Below are 12,225 nucleotides of genomic sequence, written 5' to 3'. Positions count from 1 at the left end.
CTTTTAAACTCGGACAAAACAGAGATGCTTGTTCTAGGTCCCAAGAAACAAAGAGATCTTCTGTTGAATCTGACAATTAATCTTAATGGTTGTACAGTCGTCTCAAATAAAACTGAAGGACCTCAGCGTTACTTTGGACCCTGATCTCTCTTTTGAAGAACATATCAAGACCATTTCAAGGACAGTTTTTTTCCATCTACGTAACATTGCAAAAATCCGAAACTTTCTGTCCAAAAATGATGCAGAAAAATTAATCCATGCTTTTGTCACTTCTAGGTTAGACTACTGCAATGCTCTACTTTCTGGCTACCCGGATAAAGCACTAAATAAACTTCAGTTAGTGCTAAATACGGCTGCTAGAATCCTGACTAGAACCAAAAAATTTGATCATATTACTCCAGTGCTAGCCTCTCTACACTGGCTTCCTGTCAAAGCAAGGGCTGATTTCAAGGTTTTACTGCTAACCTACAAAGCATTACATGGGCTTGCTCCTACCTATCTCTCTGATTTGGTCCTGCCGTACATACCTACACGTACGCTACGGTCACAAGACGCAGGCCTCCTAATTGTCCCTAGAATTTCTAAGCAAACAGCTGGAGGCAGAGCTCAATTTTTATGGAACGGTCTGCCTACCCATGTCAGAGACGCAAACTCGGTCTCAACCTTTAAGTCTTTACTGAAGACTCATCTCTTCAGTGGGTCATATGATTGAGTGTAGTCTGGCCCAGGAGTGGGAAGGTGAACGGAAAGGCTCTGGAGCAACGAACCGCCCTTGCCGTCTCTGCCTGGCCGGTTCCCCTCTTTCCACTGAGATTCTCTGCCTCTAACCCTATTACAGGGGCTGAGTCACTGGCTTACTGGGGCTCACTCATGCCGTCCCTGGAAGGGGTGCGTCACCTGAGTGGGTTGATTCACTGATGTGGTCATCCTGTCTGGGTTGGTGCCTCCCCCCCCCCCCCCTTGGGTTGTGCCGTGGCGGAGGTCTTTGTGGGCTATACTCAGCCTTGTCTCAGGATGGTAAGTTGGTGGTTGAAGATATCCCTCTAGTGGTGTGGGGGCTATGCTTTGGCAAAGTGGGTGGGGTTATATCCTTCCTGTTTGGCCCTGTCCGGGGGTGTCCTCGGATGGGGCCACAGTGTCTCCTGACCCCTCCTGTCTCAGCCTCCAGTATTTATACTGCAGTAGTTTATGTGTCGGGGGGCTAGGGTCAGTTTGTTATATCTGGAGTACTTCTCCTGTCCTATTCGGTGTCCTGTGTGAATCTAAGTGTGCGTTCTCTAATTCTCTCCTCTCTTTCTTTCTCTCTCTCTCTCGGAGGACCTGAGCCCTAGGACCATGCCCCAGGACTACCTGACATGATGACTCCTTGCTGTCCCCAGTCCACCTGGCCGTGCTGCTGCTCCAGTTTCAACTGTTCTGCCTTATTATTATTCGACCATGCTGGTCATTTATGAACATTTGAACATCTTGGCCATGTTCTGTTATAATCTCCACCCGGCACAGCCAGAAGAGGACTGGCCACCCCACATAGCCTGGTTCCTCTCTAGGTTTCTTCCTAGGTTTTGGCCTTTCTATGGAGTTTTTCCTAGCCGTCGTGCTTCTACACCAGCATTGCTTGCTGTTTGGGGTTTTAGGCTGGGTTTCTGTACAGCACTTTGAGATATCAGCTGATGTACGAAGGGCTATATATATACATATACATATATATACATATATACATTTGATTTGATGCTGCAGACATTTTTTGGTACCTTTCCCCAGATCTGTGCCTCGACACAATCCTGTCTCAGGGCTTTACGAACAATTCCTTCAACCTCATGGCTTGGTTTTCACATGCACTATCAACTGTGGGACCTTATATAGACAGGTGTGCCTTTCAAAATCATGTCCAATCAATTGAATTTACAACAGGTGGACTCTGATCAAGTTGAAACATCTCAAGGATGCACCTGAGCTTAATGTTGAGTATTATAGCAAAGCGTCTGAATACTTGTTTACATAAGTTATTTCAGCTTTGTCACTATGGGGTATTGGTGTAGCTTGAGGAAAACAATGAATTCATTACGTTACAGGCTGTAATGTAACAGTGTGGGAAAAAAAGGAAAGGGATTTGAATACTTTACAAATGCACTGTAGTTAACTAGCCAGGCTACAAGATATGTGTTGAATTGGCTATCTAGTTAGTCTTGTCTTTATTTTACAGGCTAGGCCTACATGCTGCATCATTTCAGAAGATAAGGAGAGTTGCCACAAAACAGTGACAGGATTATTGCACAACACACATACGTCATTCATAAACATGGGTGTTATGTGTTGACAGTACATGCACATTGACCAGGCACACAAACAAAAGCAAGAAAAATGTGAAAGAGACAGCAAAAAGAAAATTAGGATAACAAATGTAAAAACACTGAATTAGCTGATTTAAGAGAAGGTACTATTTACCAATTTATGTAGAATCTGAATCATCCAATGTAAAATGCTGTGGTAGGCATTTTAACATACAAGGACAGGGGGCTTACTGACTGTACCCAGAAACAGTTTCCAATATCCATTAGCATACCGCTTAGGCTTCATTCTAAGTATTGGCCTAACAGACCTGCTACACTGGATGTGCTACTTAAGCTGAGCAGCGACTGACACGCTCTCATTGTTGTCAATGAAACCTGCTACACTGGCTGCGTTAGCAGGGTGGGTCTGAAGCGTACGATTACTCTCTGGTTCGTGTTTCAAGAATTTGTCATGTTGCTCGTGCCCGAGACCACTTGCTGGAGTGGCATGCACTGGGCTGGCGCGACCTCCAGTATACTCAGCCTGGTGCTCAGCCATGCTATCAGCTGCCCCTTTAGAGTCAGATGCCACATCCTCATCTGGTTTGGCTTTAGCTTTCACTGGAGAGGGTTTAACTTCTTGCGAGTCATTGCCTTCTGTTGTGGATCCAACTTCAACTGGTTCTTCTTGCATATCTGCCTGGATGTTGGTATTACCCTCTACCGTTAGCGGGTTGGTATCCGCTGCATCAGTGAAATCGTCCCAACACTCTGAGATAATCTTGTCCTCGCTGTACCGCCAGTCGGTGTTCCTCAGGGTCTCCACGTACCTCCTGGTCGGTTCCTTTTGCGCCCTGGGGGGGGGGCTCCTCTGGCCGACATAGGTCCTGTCCTGAGCCCCCTGGTTGGCTGCTGGTCCTAGTCGGCGTTTAAGCGGGAGAGGGGAGTATTGAGGGGCGTCCCCCCCTGCCTGTGGGTTGTGGTCTGTCCCTCTCAGACGGGCCTCAGGCATGGGCTGATCCAAGGCGGGGGGAGAGGGATCCCTGGGCCCACCGACACGCAGCGGTCTGGTGATGCCATGCTGGATAGCGGCCTGAGCGCTGCCATACATGAAGACCTGAGGAAAACATTTACTGCTTCAGGGACAGGCAGGAACCAGTTAGTATGACTGCTGGGTGAGTCAGGATCAATTCAATTTCAGCACAGGAAGTAAATAGAAATACTCGTTCAAGAATTTACCACCAATTCACTTCCTGATTTGACAGAATTGACCCCAGACCTTGTGACAGTGTTTCTTTGTGTGTGCGCGTGTCCTTACCAGGATGGAGAGCACGATGGTGATGAGCACAGGGATCTGCAAGGTGACAGGTAGGTCCTTGAGGAGGGCTCGTAGGAACTCGCTGATCCCCTGACCAATGTGCTTCAGAGGCTCCGTGAAGAAGGTGGTGATGGTCATAGTGATAGCCTTCAGAGACAGAGAGATAATGCATTATCACACTGCATTCTACAGGTCCAGGAAATGGGCTAAAAGTTAGTTTAGTTGTCAACGGGGTTGGGGTCAATTCCATTTGTAGTTCAAGTTAATAAAACCCACATTGCAGTCAGACACCGAATTAGATTGATATTGTATTGTTAAATAGACAAAGTTTTAATAAGTGAAAATGGCAATATTTACATTTGAGGATACTCAAATGGTTGTTAATGGAGTGACAAGAGTAAGGTATGGGTGACTATCTCACAGTCCTGGCATGTTGAATAGGTTAGCCGTCAACAGGGTTAGGTCAATTCTATTTCAATGCAGTCATTTCTGGAAGTAGACTGAAAACTTGAAGTGGAATGTCAGTTTACTTCCTGAATTGGCTAAATGGAAATGGACTTTCCCAGGTCGCCAAAAATAGGTTACCTTAGTTGGTGGTACGAGAAGGATGGGGTTGACCATGAGGACTTCGTAGTACATCTTACAGGGATCGTCTTGGAGAGTCATGGCACCTCTGTACCAATCTGTGGTACAGGCAGTACACTACAGTAGGCTTCACGACAACAAACCGATGTGCAGTAAACTTAATGCAACAAAATTGTCAAAATGTATAAGACCATGTGTATTAAGCTATTTTCTTAAAAACGGCATTCTATTATTTGCCAGAAACGAGTGAGAAGTAATGTGTACTTTATTGTATAGTCATGCACCAATGATTACGAAAGCATGATGCATTCAATAAAATGTAGCTTCACTTATATTTCTGAGATGATGCAAATCTGATCCCCCTGTGTAAAGATGTGATGCCATGCTCACGTGTTATTTTTACATCTCACCCTTCAAATTATCCCACCAGTCAATTTTCTTCCTCCCAGTGCATTTTGCGTCGACGCCCTCCATCTTCACCATTTTGTTTTGGTGCTCGGCAAACGCAATCTGACAGGTCGAGAAAATCCAATAACATATGGTGGATTAACATTGTGTCATTCGTGTGCTGGAGGCTGGTCTAGCAGTAGTGCCGCCACCACCAGGACCACACACACACAGTTAAAACCCCAGTACTACGACTGCTTTAACCCCTCATCTCCCAATCACAACTAACCAGTCACAGTCGAGCTCTCCTGGCAAGAAATGTGTTTTTTCTCAAGATATTCCTTGGTAGTGTTCCTTAATTCAGTTGACTGAGTTTTGAAGAATAGAGACGGCATTTAGAAATAACTGTGCTATAACCCCCCCCCCCCCCCCCCCAAAAAAAAACTACATTATTTGCAGAGACCTGAAAGAATATTGTAGTGTTTAGCCTACACTTTTACCCTCAGAACATGAACCAATCCGGAGTCAGGAAAACCCTACACTGAAGGATGCCAGAATGGCCACTGGCAGTAAAGGAGCTTTGCACCTATTCTTTCAGATAATTACTTTAATTTACTACTGAACTTTAGTCACCAGACAGTAAGGGGTAATTAGCATGTGGAAATGCATGGAAGTGTGTGTGTGTGTTAATTTACCTTGTAGAGATAGAACCAATTCCAGACCAGACTGATGAGGAAGCAGATGGCAAAGATTCTCTTGAACTGGACAAACCAAGAGACTGTAGACCACAGCTCGCTGCAGATGATGACCACTATGATTAAGACCCACACAGACACCTGGGAGAGAGATGCCCTTTAAATACAGTACCTTCAGAAAGTATTCACACCACTTCAACATTTTACTGTGTTACAGCCTGAATTCAAATAGATTCTCACCCATCTACACAATGACAAACTGAAAACATGTTTTTAGAAAAATGTTTGACTGAAAATTAAATATCTAATAGACATACCAGTCAAAAGTTGACACCTACTCATTCCAGGGTTTTTATTTTGTTTTACTATTTTCTACATTGTAGAATAGTCCAGACATCAATACAATGAAATAATCAATGGAATCATGTCGTAACCAAAAGTGTTATCAAAATATATTTAACATATATTCAATGTAGCCACTCTTTGCCTTGATGACAGCTTTGCATTCTCTCAGCAAGCTTCATGAGGTAGTCACCCTGAAAGCATTTCAATTAACAGGTGTGCCTTGGTAAAAGTTAATTTGTGGAATTTCTTTCCTTCTTAATGCGTTTGAGACAAGGTAGGGGTGGTATACAGAAGACAGCCCTATCTGGTAAAAGAACAAAGTCCATATTATGGAAATAACAGCTCAAATAAGCAAAGAGAAACAACAGTCCATCATTATGACATGAAGGTCAGTCAATGGCTTTCAATTTCAAGAACTTTGAAAGTGCCGTCTCAAAAACCATCAAGCGCTATGATGAAACTGGCTCTCATTAGGACCTCCACTGGAAAGGAAGACCCACAGTTACCTCTGCTGCAGAAGATAAGTACATTAGAGTTACCAGCCTCAGAAATTGCAGCCCAAATAAATGCTTCAGAGTTCAAGTAACAGACATCTCGACATCAACTGTTCAGAGACTGTGAATCTTGCCTTCATGGTCAAATTGCTGCAAAGAAACCACTAAAGGGCACCAATAAGAAGAGACTTGCTTGGGCCAAGAAACACAGGCAATGGACATTTGGTCTGATGAGTCCAAATTTGAGATTTTTGGTTCCAACTGCCGTGTCTTTGTGAGACGCCCAATCGGTGAACTGATGATCTCTGCATGTGTGGTTCCCAGAGTGGAGCATAGAGGTGGTGTGATGGTGACACGGTCTGTAATTTATTTAGAATTTAACCAGCATGGCTACCACAGCTAGCCTAGTGGTTAGAGCGTTGGGCCAGTAACTCAAAGGTTGCTGGATTAAATCAGTTGACATGGTAAAAATCTGTCGTTCTCCACCAGGCGCCAAAGACGTGGATGTCGATTAAGGCAGCCCCCCACACCTCTCTGATTCAAAGGGGTTGGGTTAAATGCGGAAGACACATTTCAGTTGTAGGCATTCAGTTGTCCAACTGACTAGGTATCCCATTCTTGAGCAATACGCCATCCCATCTGGTTTGTGCTTAGTGGGACTATCATTTGTTTTTTTTTGTTGTTGAATTTTACCCCTTTTTCTCCCCAATTTCAAGGTATCCAATTGTTGTAGTACCAACTATCTTGTCTCATCGCTACAACTCCCGTACGGGCTCGGGAGAGACGAAGGTTGAAAGTCATGCCTCCTCCGATACACAAACAAACCAAGCCGCACTGCTTCTTAACACAGCACGCATCCAACCCGGAAGCCAGCCGCACCAATGCGCCGGAGGAAACACCGTGCACCTGGCCACCTTGGCTAGCGCACACTGCGCCCAGCCCGCCACAGGAGTCGCTGGTGATGGAGAGAGTGATGGAGTGCTGCATCAGATGACCTAGCATCCACAAATCACCCGACCTCAACCCAATTGAGATGGTTTGGGATGAGTTCAACCGCAGAGTGAAGGAAAAGCAGCCAGCTCAGCATGTGGGAAGACTGTTGGAAAAACATTCCAGGTGAAACTGGTTTAGAGAATGCCAAGAGTGTGCAACGCTGCCAAGGCAAAGCGTGGCTATTTGAAGAATTTTAAATATATTTAGATTTATTTAACACTTTTTTGGTTACTACATGATTCCATGTGTTATTTCATAGGTTGATGTCTTCACTATTATTCTACAATGTAGAAAATAGTAAAAAATAAAGACCCCTGAATGAGTAGGTGTCCAAACTTGACTGGTACTGTAAGTATTCACAACCCTGAGACAATACAGGTGTTGTTGTTTTTTAACACCTTTGGAAGCAATTACAGATTTCTGGGTAAGTCTAAGAGCTTTGCACACTTGGATTGTACATTACTTGCCCATTATTATTTTCAAATGTCTTCAAGCACCGTCAAATTGGTTTCCCATTTTCAAGTTATGCCATAGATTTTCAAGCAGATTTAAGTCAAACTGTAACTCGACCACTCAGGAACATTCAATGTCTTTCTTGGTAAGCAAGTCCAGTGTAGATTAGGCCTTGTGTTTTAGGTTATTGTCCTGCTGAAAGGTGAATTCATCTCCCAGTATCTGGTGGAAAGCAGACTGAACCAGCTTTTCCTCTTGGATTTTGCCCAGTCCTTAACAATTACAAGCATACCCATAACATGATGCAGCCAGCACTATGCTTGAAAATATGAAGAGTGGTACTCAGTAATGTGTTGTACAGTATTTGCCTCAAACATAACACTTTGTATTCAGTAGAAAAAGTGAATTGCTTTGCCACATTTTTTGCAGTTTTACTTTAGTGTCTTGTTGCAAACAGGATGCATGTTTTGGAATATTTTTATTCTGTACTGTCTTCCTTTTCACTCTGTCAGTTAGGTTAGTATTGTGGCATAACTACAATGTTGATCCATCCTCAGTTTCTCCCATCACAGCCATTAAACTCTGTTAAAGTCACCATTGGCCACAGTGAAATCACAGTGGTTTACTTCCTCACCGGCAACTGAGTTAAGGACGCCTGTATCTTTGTACTGACTGGGTGTATTGATACACCATCCAAAGTGTAATTAAAAACTTTACCATGGTGAATCTATCAGCACTTCACTCAGAGCGTGCAGCTCTCCAGGCAGTATGGGATATATGAGTCGTATTTCTTTGTGCAATTATCAGCTATGAAACAAAACACCAGAAATACACAGCCAATGTGTATGGTGAAATAGACAGACTTACCCGCCAATACTTTACTCTACCCGCATTTGCCAGGTATAAATTTTATGCCATGATTGCAAAACCTTGCTGGTGTTTGTGGTTGAATCTGTGTTTGAAATTCACTGCTCGACTGAGGGACCTTACATATAATTGTATGTGTGGGAAACAGAAGAGTTAGTAATTCAAAAATCATGTTAAACACCATTAATGCACACAGAATGAGTCCAACTTATGTGACTTAAGCACATTTTTACTCCTGAACATATTTAGGCTTGCCTCAAAGGGTTTGAATACTTAGACATATCAGGTTCTCATTTTTTATTCATTTGTAAAAATGTCTAAAAACATAATTCCACATTTGTCTTGAATTGAGTTTAAATTACTGCTCTGAATCGTAGTGGTTTATTTCTACTACTAATGATTAACACAAATGTGCCATTTAGCTTTATGCGCTTCTCAGTCAGTCATTGCGTACCAGAGTCAAATTGAGTAGATCAAGTAAAGACCTTTTGTTTGTATATCCTGTTGCCTCCTAGCCTATCGTCTTCTCTTGTATGAACGTCAAAAGACATTTCCTCACGTTAAAACACGCTTTAATTTTATTTCATCCTCAATGCCTGTGTAGCCTACTTTACAAACGGTCTAATCAATTCATTTAGGACAGGGATGGGCAACTCAAGTCCTCTGGGACCTGATTGGTGTCACTTTTGCCCCAGCCCAAGCTATCACACCTTGCTCCAATAATGAACTAATCATGATCTTCAGTTTCGAATGCAATTGGTTTAAAACCAGCTTTGTTTGCCAGGGATGGGGGAAAATAATGACACCACTCTGGCCCTGAAACTGGAGTTGCCCATCCCTGCTTTAGACAAACCACATAAAACGTGGTGTGTGCAGTTGTAAATCCATTTAGTTTTCAGCATCAAAACCCTAGCTCTGCTACGCATTCTCACCTTCATGACTGTGTCGATCTCCACACCAAAGGTGTCCTCAAAGTGCCATCTCCAGGCCTCGTAGTCATGTGGTTTGAGATCCACCAGGATCTGACTGAGGGCATTGTCCAGAGCCCCCGTTCTCCAGGTGTCCATTCCCTCCAGAAGCTTCCGGATCTCCGTCACCGCTTGCCGAGACAGTTTCACTTTGGCGTCGTAGTGGATATCATTCTTGACATCGGTGGGCTGGTGGAAGGAATAGGAAAGGAATAGCAAAACAAGCGTATATGCACTTAGCATAGAGAAAGCATAGTACATTCCAAGGTGGTAACATACATTTAAAAAGGTGGATAATACACCGTGGGGAATTGTTTTACACAAAGAGAATAAGATGCATCGATTGTCAGCGTTCATATGAGTTGAGAGAATACCAAAAACGTACCAGGCCAACTTTTTCAATCTCCTTCAGAAGCTTGGTGAGGAATCGCTTGAACACTGGGTTGCTTGACGGCTGCTGTGCAACCTGTGTAATCTTCTTCTTGTACTCTTCAATCTTAAAAAAATACAAATTAAAAAAAATGTTTAAAAAAAAAACAGAAAAGTGACTTTGTCACTGTTTAATGAATAAGCATTTGAGATGTCCAAAATAATGTTTGATGTTGAAGATACGTTTCCAACACTAACCTCTCTTTGTAACCCTTCCACTTTGTTGTTGCACTCCCTTACTTCCATTTGATCCAAATCCTGGCTGTATTCCCTTCTTTTGGTGGGTACATTAGGGTAATTGTTCAGCTGTGAAGATTACTTTCATTTAGTTATCCAATAACATTAATATCACGAGACAAGACAGTGTTTGCTGTATTTTCACATTTCATGACTTTGTTTCATATAGTTGTTATAATATGAAAAAGGAAAAACACCAACAAAGCAATAGAATGATTAACTCATGTCACGGAAACATGCATTGCACAGCTGTTTTGTACTATACCTCAGCAGGTTGAGCAGGCTTTCTCATGGTCTTTGAGCTTGCATCGTAGTTCAACATATCATGCGGATCAAGCCATTCGTCGTCGTCCATCTGCCCTTGAGCAACCAGCAATAGGCTGCATACAGCAACAGTGAAGATGTGCATCACGACCGCACTTGTTGACGTCTTCATGTTAAAATGTCTAACGTTAGCCAATGGAATAGCTAGCTAACCAACTACAGAGAACTCGGGGCTTTTACACCAGAAACAGACACCCTAAATAAATCCAACAGAGCAATAAACATCAATGACAACATAGCTGCATATTCTTCTGAGCTGGTGTAACTGACCAACAGTTACGTTAGCTAACGTTAGGCTAGCTAAACAGACTATACCTAGTTCCTGTAGCTAGCTGCTATCAAATCAACAACGGGAAAATTAAATAACAACTAGTTAACAGACTAGCATAGAATTTACCATAAATAATATACTATATGGATAATGTACTAAAAATAGGCTAGCAACTGACAATCCGTCCTATTTTCTAACACACAGGAATGCCAACTTTTGAAGACAGTTTGCGTGAGATTCTTCTTCGTGTTGCTTATTGCTGCCATTCGCAGGTCGGAGTGCGTATTGCACATTTTGCAACAACAAAAAAATGTGAAGGGAAAGAAATGTAATTGCGTCACCATCTAACCCTGCACCTATACACTATCCCCAGTGCTTGACTTGGACTGAAATAGGTGGCTGTACCCCTTTGTGGGTGCTGGTACTGTTTACATTTTTTATTTAAACGTTATTTTTATTTATTATATTTTAATAAAGGTGAAATAAAAAAAATAAAACAATTTAACTAGGCAAGTCAGTTATGAATAAATTATTGTTTACAATGACGGCCTACCTGGGAACAATGGGTTAACTGCCTTGTTCAGGGGCAGAACGACAGATTTTTACCTTGTCAGCTCTGGAATTCGATTTGGGAACCTTTTGGTTACGCTCTAACCACTAGGCTACCTGCCGCCCCACATTTAGGTGCAGGAGCTCCACAATACTTTTCAGTTAATATTGTAAAAAAGGAACAGGAGCTCAAAAAGCAAGTCACCCACTGACCGTCCCCAAAAACCCACCACCCACCCCACTACTTTGTCCCTAAACAATCCAAGACCTTCTTAAAAATGGAACCCTTTGTCTCAAAACTTCCTATAGATCTTCTGCACTAAAATGTCTCACACCCAAATATTTCTCTGCTGCTGCAACTACCACACTTCTGTGTTTTCTGCTCCATCAGTACAGTGCAGTTGATCACCATGGCTATAAACACAAATAATCCAACCTTACTAAAACTCATCCTCGCTCTCTCTCTCGAGGCCTACTCACCGGGGTCCTACCAGTCGACACACTCACCCGTGGGCTATCCTCTTCTCTCTTCACTGTCTCAGCACAGGAAATGTTCTGCCGCACTTGAACTCTGCCAATCTCAACATGTTTCTCTCTCACAGGGCACTTCGGATCCCCAGTTGCATGAGCACCCACACAGATTTTGGCTTTCAATCTTCAATAGCTCTTATACAAAGTATGCCATGACTACAAAAATGATATATTCTGACTCGGGGCAGGATGGACAAAAATCCACTGCTTTTCTTGTTGACATTTTGGGGTGTTTTTCCTTCGGCTTTTGATCTTCAATGACACTTAGACAAAATGTGCCTATGGAAATTATATATTTTGAATCAGAGGATGGGCAAAAATCCGCAATCTATTTTATTTTTTAATTTTTTAAGGTGTGGATAGTTCTCCATCAACCCCTGATTCAGGATATACCATATTCATAGTCATGGCATGTTTGATTCAATAGCTATTGACGAGAGAAAACCAATCCACATCCATGGCTACTCCCGTCTCTAGTAGTTGATCTAGAAGTGTTGGAGAGACTACAG

At 42.8% G+C, this 12,225-nt stretch overlaps 1 protein-coding gene across 1 annotated transcript; it reads right to left on the bottom strand.

The window, feature by feature from the left end:
- Nucleotides 1–2,168: 2,168 nt before the first annotated feature.
- On the bottom strand, nucleotides 2,169–10,901 carry clcc1 (chloride channel CLIC-like 1). The gene is made up of 9 exons (XM_021559992.2): nucleotides 10,307–10,901; nucleotides 10,003–10,110; nucleotides 9,761–9,871; nucleotides 9,340–9,564; nucleotides 5,256–5,396; nucleotides 4,584–4,683; nucleotides 4,174–4,271; nucleotides 3,589–3,735; nucleotides 2,169–3,387 (listed from the first exon to the last, which is right to left on the bottom strand). The coding sequence occupies exons 1-9, from the start codon at nucleotides 10,475–10,477 to the stop codon at nucleotides 2,617–2,619; spliced, it is 1,872 nt and encodes a 623-aa protein (XP_021415667.2). The 5' UTR covers nucleotides 10,478–10,901; the 3' UTR covers nucleotides 2,169–2,616.
- Between the last annotated feature and the right edge of the window lie 1,324 nt (nucleotides 10,902–12,225).

This window comes from Oncorhynchus mykiss, chromosome 32 (assembly GCF_013265735.2).
Source record: "Oncorhynchus mykiss isolate Arlee chromosome 32, USDA_OmykA_1.1, whole genome shotgun sequence".
Classification (NCBI taxonomy): domain Eukaryota; kingdom Metazoa; phylum Chordata; class Actinopteri; order Salmoniformes; family Salmonidae; genus Oncorhynchus; species Oncorhynchus mykiss.
The sequence above is the reverse complement of the archived record's forward strand: the minus strand, read 5'-3'. Positions and strand labels throughout refer to the sequence as shown.